The sequence below is a fragment of the Poecile atricapillus genome, chromosome 2, assembly GCF_030490865.1.
Source record: "Poecile atricapillus isolate bPoeAtr1 chromosome 2, bPoeAtr1.hap1, whole genome shotgun sequence".
In the NCBI taxonomy this organism is placed as follows: domain Eukaryota; kingdom Metazoa; phylum Chordata; class Aves; order Passeriformes; family Paridae; genus Poecile; species Poecile atricapillus.
Window position 1 is genome coordinate 107,183,951 of NC_081250.1, and position 14,182 is coordinate 107,198,132.

At 43.0% G+C, this 14,182-nt stretch overlaps 2 protein-coding genes across 3 annotated transcripts in view; one reads left to right on the plus strand and one right to left on the minus strand.

The window, feature by feature from the left end:
- Window positions 1-12,509, minus strand: part of NPC1 (NPC intracellular cholesterol transporter 1) — a 26,250-nt gene extending 13,741 nt beyond the window's left edge. Inside the window, exons 1-7 of the mRNA XM_058832948.1 lie at window positions 12,292-12,509; window positions 5,388-5,510; window positions 4,042-4,148; window positions 3,307-3,482; window positions 2,258-2,425; window positions 1,388-1,637; window positions 80-156 (exon numbers count right to left, since the gene is read on the minus strand). Coding sequence (XP_058688931.1) covers window positions 80-156; window positions 1,388-1,637; window positions 2,258-2,425; window positions 3,307-3,482; window positions 4,042-4,148; window positions 5,388-5,510; window positions 12,292-12,369 — 979 coding nt within the window. The 5' untranslated portion in view covers window positions 12,370-12,509. The remainder of the gene's footprint in view (window positions 1-79; window positions 157-1,387; window positions 1,638-2,257; window positions 2,426-3,306; window positions 3,483-4,041; window positions 4,149-5,387; window positions 5,511-12,291) is intronic.
- LOC131576349 (serine/arginine repetitive matrix protein 1-like) overlaps window positions 12,392-14,182 on the plus strand; it is a 26,189-nt gene continuing 24,398 nt past the window's right edge. The window contains exon 1 of one of the 2 annotated variants that reach the window (XM_058832955.1): window positions 12,392-13,892. In XM_058832955.1, the coding sequence (XP_058688938.1) occupies window positions 12,392-12,946 (555 nt within the window). In that variant the 3' untranslated portion in view covers window positions 12,947-13,892. The remainder of the gene's footprint in view (window positions 13,893-14,182) is intronic. The other variant, XR_009276963.1, reaches the window with a different exon arrangement.

The window sequence follows — 14,182 nt, forward strand, 5'->3', positions numbered from 1 at the left end:
ACTCCAGAGCCCATCCATAGGAAAGGGATGCACTGAAGTTGAGTTTGTAATAAACCTACTACTCTTATCCAAGACATACCATTGTCACGGTGGGAATTCACAGAAAAGGCTACATTGCTGTCAATTGGGGTGTACTCCGAGACGAAGTGCCGCCTCCTGCAAGGCAAGAACCTGTGTTATCCTGCTTGTCCAAAAAGGCATCTGTGCTGTTTGTACAACAATCTCCAGCTTTGTGATCCTTTAGAACAACATACATCCATGTCAGCTGTCTTGATAAACTTTTCCAGCTTACATCAAGCACAAATTCTTTGTGCACACTTACAAGATTGCTAGCATTAACAAGACAGAGAATCTCTTTAAATTGATACAAAGTTGATATTTGCAAGAGATTTTTACATTAGAAATATGAACCAGGCATCTCAAACACACTTACCATTTCATGTTGCCCACTAAGGTAAGGCCACCAAACATATCAAACTGTCATACCCACTATCCTTTTATCCTTTTCCACACAGACTTAATTCTTATTATAGAGCAATTTCAGTTTTCTGGTCATAACTGAACAATCATAGTAGCAGAGCAGTTTGGGTTGGATGCAAATCTTAAAAATCATCCAATTCCAACTCCCCTGCCATGAGCAGGGACACCTTTCACTAGATCAGTTTACTTAAAGCCCTGTTGAGTCTGGCCTTGAACACCTTCAGGAGTAGGGAGTCCATAACTTCTCTGGGCAACGTCTACCACTGACTCACCACCCTCACAGTACAGAATTTGTTTTTAATATCTAATCCACATCTGTTCTCCCTCAGTTTAAGACCATTGCCCCTTGTCCTGTCACTACATGCCCTTGTAAAAAGTCCCTCTCCAGCTCTCTTGTAGGCCCCCTTTAGGCACTGGAAGGTGCTGTAAGGAATCCCTAGAGCCTTTTCTCCAGGCTGAACAGCCCCATTTCTCTCAGCCTGTCTTCATAAGAGAGGTGCTCCAGCCGCATGATCAAGGGTTACAGCTTTCATTTGTTTTTTTTCAAAAAAGGAGACTAGGAAAAGGTATTCATGACTTAATTTGCAATAGAGCAGTGACTGTTGTGTTATGAATGTGTTTTTCCTGACTTCTGCATATTTAGATAAGAAAGTTGAAGAATAGTGTATGTGATTCTGTAGCTAGGAATGCTATGACGGGTGTGCCATCAACTAAAGCAACTTCTGCAATCACTTTCTACCAGGTGGTTTTAGCTGTTAGAACACTTCCTGTAAGTATATGTGGTATCTGTTACAGAACATGACTTCTGGCTGCCTGAAATAGCCAAGCCATAAGCATCTGACCAAGGCAAAGAAATTCTCAGGGATAAACAAGTGACTTGCAGAGCTCAGCATTCTGAATTCTTTACCTGTAACACCAGACTCCAAACACTAGTGCAAAAAATATGAGAAGAAAGCCCATGTATGAGATCCACATGATGACATACACAGCATCCAAACCAAACAACAGCCAAGGAGGAGGCAATGGAGGGGGTTGAGGTTTTGGACCACAAACAATTGAACAGTCCTGACAGCTGCATGGTCCTGTTGAATCATCCATGGACTCATTACAGCCTTTGGTAGCGTTATTCATAGGGTTCATTCCATGGACAGGAACATCTATGACAAATCACAAGTTGCAGAGCCAATTTACTACCAGGAAAAATTCAGACCATCCCAGTTAAGTGAGTTAACTCTTTTTACAAAAGCCCACAGCCCTTACGTAGAGCAGCATTTTTTGGTCTTGCAGATGAAGAATCCACTGCTTTTTCCACAGCAGGTACCAATTATTTACTGTTGTCTAATAATTAAATGACTGGGCATGTCTATAACATTTCAGTCAATCAAAGTAAAGCACATACTTCTATCATCCCAGCAATGATTTGTCATCCCCCTTATCTATTCAGACCGTGAAATGTGCAACAATAACTTCCTGTTAAAGAAATCCTCAAGGATAAGGGTACTGCCCATTCCCCAAGGAAATATAAGTAGCCAGTTGCCTAGGCTCAGTCTATCACTGAGTTCTAGAGATTTCTACAATAAGAAGCTGTATAGAAAAAAAGCAGAAAGTATGGTTTCCAAGCAGAAATAAAAAAAAAACATAAGTTAATTTCACATTGCTTTGAAAGCCTCTGACTGCAGACTTTCATTGCCGGACAGCTGTTTAAAAATCAATGTTCTAGCCATAGCACCCCACCTTTGACAGGAGCTTCAAAGGTAAGGATGACTCAGGTTCTTACCTGAAAAGATTGGAATTATGCTGAAAGGAGTTTGTCCATTGTCTTTACTAAACATGTACTCAATCCAGTTGGTTGCATTGCAGTCCTTGACATCCTTCCCACACAGCAACCCCAGTGCTTTAACATTGCTCGATGGAGCCTCCACATCTTTGCAGGCATTGTACATTGCTGGGAAGAATCATTAAACCAATGTTATCACTTGAGTAAGCATTCCAAGTATTTCCAATATTACTGACTCCCCAAGTTCCAGGAACATACATACAGTTTTCAAGTAGAAACATCCATCTTAGGAAAGTGAACTAATGCTTTCAGCTGTATTTCTAATATTCAAGGTTGCAATGCTTTGCTACAGCTACCTTGCTCTGAGAAAGCCACCCAAAGCTGCATTATGCTAGAACCTGCTTTTCTGCTTGACAGGAACCATCACCTAGTATTATTTTCAGGGAAAGCTATGAAAAGCATTTAAGGTACTTTCAACTTGTAGGCCATATATGACTTTCAAGTGTCTCAATTTTATTAAAGGTTGCTGCAAAAAAACATAAAAAGACTGAACTAATGCTTTAAGCTTTCTACAGAATCAAAACACAACCCAAATGAATTGTTCTCTAAAAACATCTGATTTTGACAAAGGACTAGACCGTTCATTTCAGAACTGAGTGCCTCTTAGAAAATCATCACAGTACACTGTGTACAAACTTTATTATCATGCTTGCCAGACTGTTTTAGTATCAGGTAGGCTTTGGACATTCTATACTTGGCAACAACTTTATTTTTCTGAAGTTAAAAGTCCTCAGGGTTATCAGCTATTAACTGTTTGTATAGATGTTCATCCTCAACTGAACCTTTAAAACAGTAATAACAGCGTCAGTGTAATGTGCCCTGCCCAGACAGAAGTTAAGTGTTCCATAAGTTTTAAGGGGGACCTACTATTACCTGTGTGATGACTCAAACTTCAAAAGAGATGTTTCCCTCTCCAAATTATTTCTGAAAAAGCACTGGTCTTGTTACCTGGACAAAAGCCAAGGTAAATTAACACATTGTTTACTCACCATTTGCAAATCGATCTCCAATAAAGTACTGCAGCTCTGTAATGCTACTTTTGTTCTCTTTTAAAACAGGATCATAATAAGGTATGGTGCTTGTAACATTCAAAAAGTCAGACTGATTTGGACTACAAGTCAGTTCACAGAAGAGGTTTATCAAGTTGTAAAAACACGATGGACATCTGGGTAGGAAAGCCAATGAAAGCAATCAGATTAAGAGGTAAAGATGCTATGTAGGTCAAGTCAGATATACCTTACAAATGGAAACATTCTGCTCAGAGTGACAGTAAAAAGTATTTAAATTCTGTAAGATTTCAATCAGCAATATAACAATTGTTGTTGACACTACAGATGAACAACTTTAAGCACCATAAATCACTAATAAAATAGCAGACTCAAACCATTTTACTAGAATTTACTAGTTGCTATCAGGAAGACTTAGACTTCTTAACATCTTAGCTAGAACAAGACCAAATGCGACTTTATGTCACCCTCTTCTGAAGGTTTCATTAGATAAAGTAGCTTGAGACAAGCTATGGGAACGTTTACCAGCTAAGTCAACGAGACTGCAAGTAGTTCTTTCATGACATTACAGCCTGCTGCTACAGATGAGAAAATCACTCCAGCAGCTTGCTCCAATAATCCTTTAAATGAAATTACCACTTTTTCTACAGTCTACTTGAAGACAAGTGCTTTGCTATTCTGTTACAAAACTAGTTGCTTTGCCATTCATTAGCATACCTGGAGAGAAACTGCAGAGGCAGCTGCAAGTTATTTTTCAAAGTCTGAAGCTGATGAACATCACAGCAAGTGCTAACATTGCCAAAGAATAAACCTGGACAGAGTTCCTTAACAAAAAAAACAAACAACAAACAACATTGAGATCAAGAGGAAAGGAAGAAAACATGCTTAAGACTTCAGAACTCATTATAATCATGGGCTCTGCATCAGCATATTTCAGAGCACAGTAGCTGTTGCTGTGGGAGATGCATAGGAGAAAAACAGTCCAGCAAACAAGATTTTTGTTCAGAGACTGGAGAGAAGAATCACTTTTTTCACTTCTTTTATTCAAGGCAGCACTTCCTTTTGAAAAGCTCCTTCAGATGATCTTTAGTCACCAGGGTCTATATATAGAATGATAATGGCATTTGAGAGCCTATTGCTAAGAGGACAACGCATGTTTATCCAAGTTGAAAATATTCCTGCAGCTTATCCTCTAGTACTCCTTCTGGATAGTATCAGATTTTAAAGTCCCAGAAGGCAAGCCACTAACCATAAAATCACTGATTACCTGGAAGAGGTATTTCATGTTCAGTTTATAGAAGAGACAAATGCTGACACAAGTATAACTGATAGTAACATACAAGAACTGTACATTAAGTCTTCAGAAACAATACACAACAATAGTTAGCTCAACTACGTATTTAATGAAGTCACTCCTGTCACCAGTCTAACAATTGTTTAACTCTGTGGTTATTTCACACTTTAAAGCTTTGAACTATCACGTGCCAGAAGGCAAATCTGGCAATATCCCACGCTGTGCATGAAATATATAAACTCTGTTTTGACTGTGGGTTCATTCACTTTGGTGGCTGAAGCCCAGGTAAGGAAATACAGTCTCACTAGGCACAGCTAACTTTGTCCAAATTTGCCCCATTTGAACAAGTATTAGTTAACACCTTCCTTTATTGGGAATGATCATCTGAAGGAAAATAGTTTAGTCTTGTCCTTTAGAGATCAGAAGAGCACAGCCGTGGAACATATATCTTGGGAGAGTCTTCAAAAAAGCAATCTGAGTAAAGAGTGGTCAAACCAGTGAGGAAAACATGCAAGAAAGTGAACAAATCTTGTATTTAAGGTTTTTGTCTGTGACAGCCCCTAATCACATTTTGGACAGTTTTGGTATCTCTGAAAAGAAATTGAGGTAAATTACCTTAACCCAGTTGGACCTGAGTAATCAGAGAATCTGTATACTTTCTCATCAGGTTAGGATGAGAGGTAATAGCACAGGTCCAACAGAACCCAATACAGAATTCTACTGTTGGAGAACTATTTTTTTTAGTAGCAAACCTCCAAGAGAAGCTCACCTGCATTAAGTCATAGCCATCTTCTGGTAGTGCTATTGGTGGCCCATCATAAGCACAGTTGTACCTCTTGTCTCCAGAAGCAACTCCACATTCTCCATACCAGACACACATTTGTGGAAGGACCTAACCAACAAAATAAATGATTAACTGCAAGGAATAGCTGCCAAATATCTCAGCTACTGTAGAATTAAAGTGCTACTACTCCAAAAGCCATTGGCAGTCCAGATCAGATAACTTCCTGCTAATTAAAACATCAGCATGCATAAAGCACCCATTAACAAAAGCAGGTGTTTTTGACATGGTGCACATCACCACTGATCTTCAGCTCAACTCCCCACCCTCCCTTGACCACTAAAGAAACAGGAAGTGCACTGCCTATAGTTAAGATCAAGTATAAGAGTTACTTACGAAAAACCTAAATCAATACCTGAAAAGCATCTTCAACTAGAAAATAATTTGTCCATGCAAGAAAACAAAATAATTGGTGGGTTAAACTGTCACATTAGAGCACATGAATCAGTGCACATAGGAAGAAACTCATTGCTTATGTGCCATTTCAGTTCCTCCTGCCACCTTTTGATCCTTCCTGAACACTCATTACAGTGACAGACTGAACAAACAGCAGCACAGAGAGGATTCTGAAACAGAACTTCAGAGCTCTGCACTTTCCATATGCATATTGTCACAGTCTCAAAGGATGCCCTCCATCACCACTTTCAAGCCTAAGCATGGAACATTTAAATGGGATTACAGTGCTAAGAAAAAAACCTAATTTTAAAGATGTTTTAATTTAACAGACTATTGAAAATTCGGAAATTTTTTCTTTATTATGTGCATAAAAGAAATTGAAAAAGGGCAGTGGCACCTTGAAAGCCTTTTATTTTTGTTCAGTGGTACTGACACTGAGACATCTAAGATACTAAGCCAAAATACTTATTCTGAAAATTAAAACATTTAATGCAATAACAAGTTATTTACAACAAAAGCCTTAATACAGCTCCAAAGTTTTCCTACCACATGGGCTGCAAGCAGAAAGCAGACGGTACAAACATTTACTACACTTCTGCCAGCTCTGATTGGGAGTCTGCTTAGTACAGTTTGAGAGATAAGTGACCTATTTTGATCTCCTGAACAACCTTGACTTAGCATTTTAGAGACACCATATGTTGTTGCTGCAAGGACAGACTGCTGTTCTTTGTGCCTGACCATGAATATTATTGTTTACTGACCAGAGAGGCCCCTGGAGGGCTGTCCTGACAATAGCCAAGAGCTACCCAGAAACAGATCACCTCCATAACATCCATTTTTGTGTTGAACAACACTGACGGTTCTTCAAAAAGTACATCAGTAGTTGGTTGTTTATCAGGGACAATAACCATCACCAATTTACCCAACTCAAGACTTGTTTCCTCTTTAACCAAACCAGGGCAACATAGGCCAATTCAAAGTTACTCACTGCAAGCCAGGTCTAAAAGTCAGTTTAAGTGCCACTCATCTAGATCACCCTTTCATTTGTCTATTCTAGCACATCTTCTAGTTAAACCCACAACCAACTGTTAAGTGTTACCATATTCTATGATAGAGGCTGGAGAACACCCCTTAAGTTTGCACTTATAAACACTGAACGTTTAACACCAGCATAAGCCAAAAAGTCAAACTTCCAGAACTCGTAGACTATTTCTCAAAACTACATTGTAAATTTGTTCATGCATCAAGTTAATCCTATTTTGATGCAAATTTAGAAGTCATCACCTTCAACTCTGCTTCCTCACACCTATATTCCCCAGTTTTAATAGCAAACAATTTACTAGCAGTGAAAATGATTCTGTTTGTACCAGCACTAGAAGTGAATTATCTCTTCAAGAGGAAGCACAGATTCACTACTATTCTTTCACAAGGACAAGGAATTTGGAGCTGCTTTGCAATGCCCGTGAGAAAAGGATTATTTATTTCTTCAGTATCAAGCTGGCTTCCATGTTTAGTCTGGAATGGTTTGTAATCATCCTTTCTAAAAAACTTTCTGTGCTTCATTACATCTTGTTATCTAACACTTCTTATTTTTTAAAATGCACAAACTCATCAACCTACTCTTCAGCGAAAATTAGCTTCTATCAGAGCGGAATGTGTGGGAAAACTGGTAATGCAGTTTAACAGTCACAAAAAACTTATCAGGGCACCTCTTGAACAGAAAAATTTGAGTAGACTTGAGCTACCATGTCAGTCTGACTGATAGTTCAATTGTTTTAAAAACATTATCTCTGTTTCAAGGCAGCAGTTCCTCGGTTATAGTTACATGGATAGAAAACAAAATACAATCTGTCTTATGTCTATAAATTTACCTACAAGAAAGAAGTCATCATTTTCAGGACAGAACATCAAACAACTTACTTGCACATGACACTTGGTAATGTACCAAAAGGTATCCAGCTAACTACAAAAAAAAAATAAAGCAAGATGAAGTTTGGCCTGGTATTAGCTTACATTTGAATTTGGATAAAGAATTTTAAATCACGTTCCTGAAGTTCCACAGCAATAAAACATACAATAGAAAAAACAATGTTTGCCACTCAAACTTTCAGCCTGTTTAAGGAAAAGCTCAACAGATCAGCTGCTTTAAACTATTAGAAGAGCACTTAGGTCTAGAACTGCAAGTCTCAACAGTCTGTTTCAGTATTAACACCAAGAATGCAGTTTCAGAAACAGCTTAAGATTTTACATTTATGCCATGACCTAGCAGGATTTCACTAATCAAAGTGTGAGTTTGTTCCCTGAACCAGTAAACTTTGGGGATGCTTGATTTACAATGGTTGAACCAAGTTACTAAGCCTAAAAAGCACCAAATCATTAGACATCAACAGCCTAAATTGAACAACACAGTTCTTGAACATTAGTAAGCTAATAGCCTGCTTACCATTGAGTCAGCCCCAAAATACGGGAGAGGGCTGGTCTCTCCTATGGCTGAGGCAGCATTCAAGGATACAAGTAACTAGGTAACTACTTCACTACCACAGATATGATAGAGCTGACAGTTCTTTCCCCCTGAAAACCCTCCAATAAAAGCTAGATTAAGTTACAGAGTAAAACAAGCAGTTTACTCTTCCCATTCTTTCAGAAGAATGCTCCTGTGAGGGTAGGATAAGATAGGGATGAGTAAGTGTGGTTGTAAATAAGTCATAGTTAACAAAGCTTTTCCTTGCAGAGTCAGACTTCTAGGTCAGATAACTGCTCACCTGAGTATTAAGTTTCTTAAGTGGGTGAAAGCATAGCCCCAAAAGTAACAGAGAAATGCTAAGTTGAACACAGCTGTCTTCTAAACAAGGAAAAATACATAAAATACTTAAAATACTCCATAAGTAACACAGGGCTCAGTTCATGGGTTTTTTTCTGCTTGTTTTCCTTTTAAGATCACATGACTAAGTACTTCATATATGAAAATGTGACTTTCCTAAGTACTTCATAAAGCAACAGCAACATAACCTTAGATTAAGGCTGTTCCTTCCTGCCTCTAGCATATCTTAGAAACCACTTGTCAGAACACTAACCCTCAGTACATCCTCAGAGTTCAGAAAACTGTATTCCTATTTCTGGCAAGCTTAGTCAGTTTGAAGAGAAATTTCATCTCAGGCAAAGGCTCCAGAAGTCCTCAAAGAACTTGCACATGAGCAAGTATGAACATTCTACAAAAGTTCTGTTAAGAGTTTTCTGGTTCCTAGGCATTATCATGAATTTGTAATAGTGTATTCCAACAGATCATAAACACATTTACTTCAGCCCAAGTTTCTTCAACTGCAGGTTGAAACAAACTGATAATTTTTGATGCTTCCAGCAGCATTCGCTGCCATCACCACCAATGAATACATAGCTGTTAAAAAGACAAAGAACAATGATGATGCTGTACACAGAAACAGCAACTGTTTGTGGTCTTACAAATACCAGATGACAAGTGAACACTGTTTGATTCTTCAAACTAGGATTACTAATGTATAGAAAGAGCATCAGATACAGCTGTTTCCCTTTCCTTCATCTAGGATGATGCATCTGGGATCTTACAGGGCAAAAAGATCAATCCAGGAAAGAGCACACTCTTCCCCTGCACTCCCTTAATATTTGCTATTGCCAGCTAGGTTGAGAGTTCTAAAGAAATACTACAGCACCCTTAATAAATGGGAAAACTCGTTTATGGAAACAAGTGACCCGGTCAAGTTCAAAGATCTGCCCCAGAAGTTGCATATTATCTCACAACCCCTCCTGTGGGGGAAAGAGAACCATGGAATAAAGGAAACTTTACAGGTTTAGTTCTTATTCTTTGTCTCTTTCAGTAAATTGTTCAGAGGCAGCCAGTTCAGAGCCATGCCTTGTCTGCCAAGCTCCTCCTGTTCCTTTGCTCACCAGCAGGAGACTGTTTCCTTTCAGATGGAAAAATCATTACTACTCCTGGTCAGGCAAAGCAAGCCACAGTTCTGGAGTTGTCCAAGCGCATTATAGATGTCATAGTAAAGTCAAAGTCAAGTAGGAAGAGAAAGTTGCAGTAACAGTAATAATCCAGTATCTGTGTTACCTCCAAGCCGATGTTACCCCCAAGGAGGCACGCATGATCAGGAAGTGCAGGGCCCCCAGCTAGCACCTGTCTAAAAACTAAGTCCATCTGCACCAAAACAGCTCTGATGTCCTGCAGGTTAATAGCAATAATAATACTGCACAACACCTGGATTATTTTGGCTACTGCCCACATAGGTACTACTCAGTTCTACCAGTCACTCCCTTCAGTCATCTCTCCCCTTTCTAAGGCAGCTTCCTCACTTTCCATCCAGAAAGGCTGAACAAGTCACTCCTGATTTTCCAGGAAGTAATTTAGGTGAAGTGGTTACTGTCTTGTTCTGGAGCTACATTGCCATCCCTGACAAGGAAACTGCTCCAAACAAGACATTTCAGAACTTCATGTCCAAGGTCAGATAACACCACACTGCAGACCACGTGGCATGAGCAGCACTTAACACTTTCCCATGAGATTTCAGAAAATCACTGATTTCAGAAAATATAACCTACGGTTTGGGATCCCAGCTGCTGATAGGAAACCCATATCCAACCTTGACTACTCAGTGACTTAATAAGCTTGTGTTTTAGTACAATTACACAAAGATCAATTTCAATGGTGGCCATTAACCACAGAAATACCATCTAGTGCATTAGGACATTCATAAGAAAATAAAATAGTAATGGATAGCTGGCACGATTCTTGCACCATCCACTGTTTGGAGTGAAAGATACAGGCTGAACACTTCAAGTTTATTGTGAACGCGTATGTAATGGAAGAATTGTGAGCTGAAGCACCACTCCAGTCCACCGACTGCTTTGAAACAGAAAAAAAATGACATATGGCACTCTGGATTACAAACATCATAACTGAAAGCACAAAACCATTACACCACCAGTACATTTGAGGGAGAGAACAATTTACCTTTACAATGCTTCTCTTCGGCAAGCATCTAACACTATATAGGCTCAGTCTAACTGAAAGACCAGCTTCTCTTTGAAAGATATCAAGGGCTGTCTTTGTGAAGTGTCGGGCTGTAAATAAGACCTAATGGCAAAAATCCCCAATAAAACCAGATTCTGCCTTCTTACAGTACACAACTGAGATCTGCATGGTTAGAGTGGTTTTGCAATGTTTACTTCAAGGGACCACAAAGCCTCTACAAGGATTCCCCTAATTATTTGGGGAACTTGTTTCAAGTTTCCTGTAGGTCAGTATCCTCCTGATAAGGAAAGCATTCTGTCATTTCCTTACAATTTGGAAGAAGATGAGATCTCCCTCCAAAAAGCATTACATAAAGGTGCATTGGTTAGGGGTGAAGCCTCCTTATTTACTCACATGAAGATCATGAGTCACTACTAACTTCACCTTCTCCAGTGGTAATAAAATAATTCTCCAGTGGTAATAAAAGAATTAATTCCTCGGTTTATGTTCAAGCTCTTAAAAAAGTTTTTTTTTAAGAGGATATGAGAACAGCACACACACAAGATGACAAACTCCTATGTTTAAAAAGGGCTAATCATAAAACTTGACCTAGAAAGTATGTTTTCAGTGTAGGTAGAGAGGGGAAGAAAGCCAACCACTAAGGCTTACAAGACACTCCTTGTTTCTGCAGAGGAATGTGGAGTATCCCGCTCCTATCTTGCACTACAGCATAACAAAACATGACTGAGAGGAGTGAATGTTTTACCATATCTTTCCCTAAAGCTCTTAAGAAGTCCAACACACTCTAGCTCTCGATTTTATGGAAATATGTAGTCTTACTACTGGCACATGAATAAACCGTAGCTCTCACTCCGCACAGATCATTACTTCCAAGAAGCCGTCACCTAGCTAAGTTACACTCCAAGCAAAGCGAACCAGACACGGAGGACATCTGCAAGCCTCTGCCGAGCATGTGACTGCGTGGCCACTCACATGCACTGGGCATTGCATAACCAGGGCACGCCACGGGAACGCGGCATCCCGGGGGCTGCCGCTGCCGGGTGCGACAGCAGGGGACGGGGACTGGGCAGTGGCTGAAGTTCGCGGCTGCTCCCCGGCGGGCCTGCTGTGCCACCGGCTGTCAGCCCCGTCCCGACGGGGACCAGGGGCACGGGAGAAGGGGACCGAGCCCCACCGGGGACGAGGAGGGGACACCCCGGTACCTCGTTTCAGTTTCGTGCCGCCCCGAGCCCGAGGGCCTAACCCGGGACACCGGCACCCTTATCCAGCCCCGCCGCCTGAGACACTCCCGGCCGCGGGATGCGCGGAGGACACCGTGGCTCCCCCCGTCCCAGGCAACACCCGCGGGATCCCGCTGCCCACCCGCCGCTCCCTCTCCTCCCCACGATGCCGGGAGGCCCGGCATTCCCCACTCCACGGACTCACCCGCACGGGCGACAGAAGCAGGAGTAGGACAAGGACGCCGAGGCCGCCGCGGCCGGGGCTGCCTTGAGGGGTCCCCATGGCGGCGCGGGCTGGAGCGCGGATGACCGGCAGGCGCTGTGGGCAGCAACACCGAGCGGCGGCGGATGGAAACAGGAGGAGGGCGGCGAGGCAGCCGCGCCAGCGCAGTCTGGACGGGCCGCTCTCGCCTGCCCGGGCGGAGCTACCAGCCCCTTCGAGGAGAGGCCGAGAGCCGCCCCAGCGCCGCCGCCAACCGCGACCGCCGGCCCGCCCCCGGCACCGCCTCACGCCGCACGGCCGAACCGGGAACACTCTCCGTGGTACTGCCTGCCCAGAAACACCGCCCCCGGCACCGCCTCCCCCCTCGGTACCGCCTGCCCAGAAACACCGCCCCCAGCACCGCCTCCCCCCTCGGTACCGCCTCTCCAGCACGGCCCGTCCCGGCGGTGGCGGGTGGGGCGGCCGTCACGGCAGGGTCGCTCCGCGCCGCACAGGACACGGGGGGGCGATGCTCTGGGGCCTCGGCGGGAAGCTCGTCCCGGTGTGGGAGGGCAGCCGTGCCCCTCCGGGATGGACCATCTCGCCCAAGCTGCACCGGCAACCGGGTAGCGGCATCGTCCGGGCGCGGGAGTGTTAATCGCGTTTTTTGTAAATATCATAAGTCGCCTTTAAAGCCTTTGGATTTGGCAAAAGCTTCTTAATTTGGCTTCAAAGTCACTGATTGGTGATTTCTAAGGACTGGTCTCGCAGCCCCGCGTCAGCTGCAAGGATCGGGAGCCTCAGGCTGCCCGGCCAAGGGCCGCTGTCCCTGGGCTGTGGCCGCTGCCCGCTCCGCTGCCGGGGTGCGGGCACCGGGTGGCCTGACCGCTGTCGCAATCAGCAGTTCTGGGAGTGCCGGCTGTGCTCTGGCAAAGCTATCTGCGTGTTTGGGCTCCGTTACCTTGGGCTCTGCTTGTTTGGACTCTGGGGTCAGTTCGGGACTTGGCTGGGAGGGGGCACAGTAACAGCAGTCATTCCTGTCCATGCAGTCTCTGATTTCCCCACCTCTTTATTGCCTTCCGAGACAATTTATTGCCTTCTCAGACAGGTAACGCGCATTGCTGTGCTAGAATAAAACATGTAATTTAGCTGATATTGCCATCTGCTGACAGGAACGCAGACTAGTCTGGGTGTCAGAGCATCACGGGCTGGCGTGTTGCTCGGCAGCCTCCTGGGGGTCGCGTAGTCCAGCTTCCCGCTGAGAGCAGAACCCGGCTAGAGCAGGTGGCTCAGGGAATTGTCCGGCTATGAATAGCTTCGGAGATGGAGATTTCACAGCTTCTTTTGACAAACTCTTCCACTGAGTGACCACACTTGGAGTAAAATGTCTTTCCTGTATCTAACAAGATTTTTACATCTGGAGGCTGTTGCCTCTTAGGCTATCATGGTGCCTGACTGAGAAGGGTGTGACTCCTTCTTCTCCACACATGCTCCCGTTTGGTAGCTGCAGCGATTAGCAAGATGTCCCTAGAGCCAGCTTTCTGCTTCGGGCAGAGAAAACACAGCTCACATCTCCAGCAGCCCTGGCAGTAAAATAGATTCTGGTACAGTATGTCAGTATATTTTTGTTTGTTTTTTTCCTTTTTCCTGTTTGTTTATTTGTTTGGCTTTTGTTTGTGGTTTTTTGGGATTTTTTTTGTTTCTTCTGGGGAGCCTAAACCTGGACACAGCACTCCAGCAGTGGTCTGCCATGTCCCCAAGAGTGGAAGAGCCCTAACCCTTGACCTATTGACCACCCTCTTGCTGATGATGCAGCTTTCTGACTCATGTTCAGCATTTCGCCCAGCCACTCTGTTCTTTTCTTCCAAACTGTTTTCCATCTAGCCACTACCCA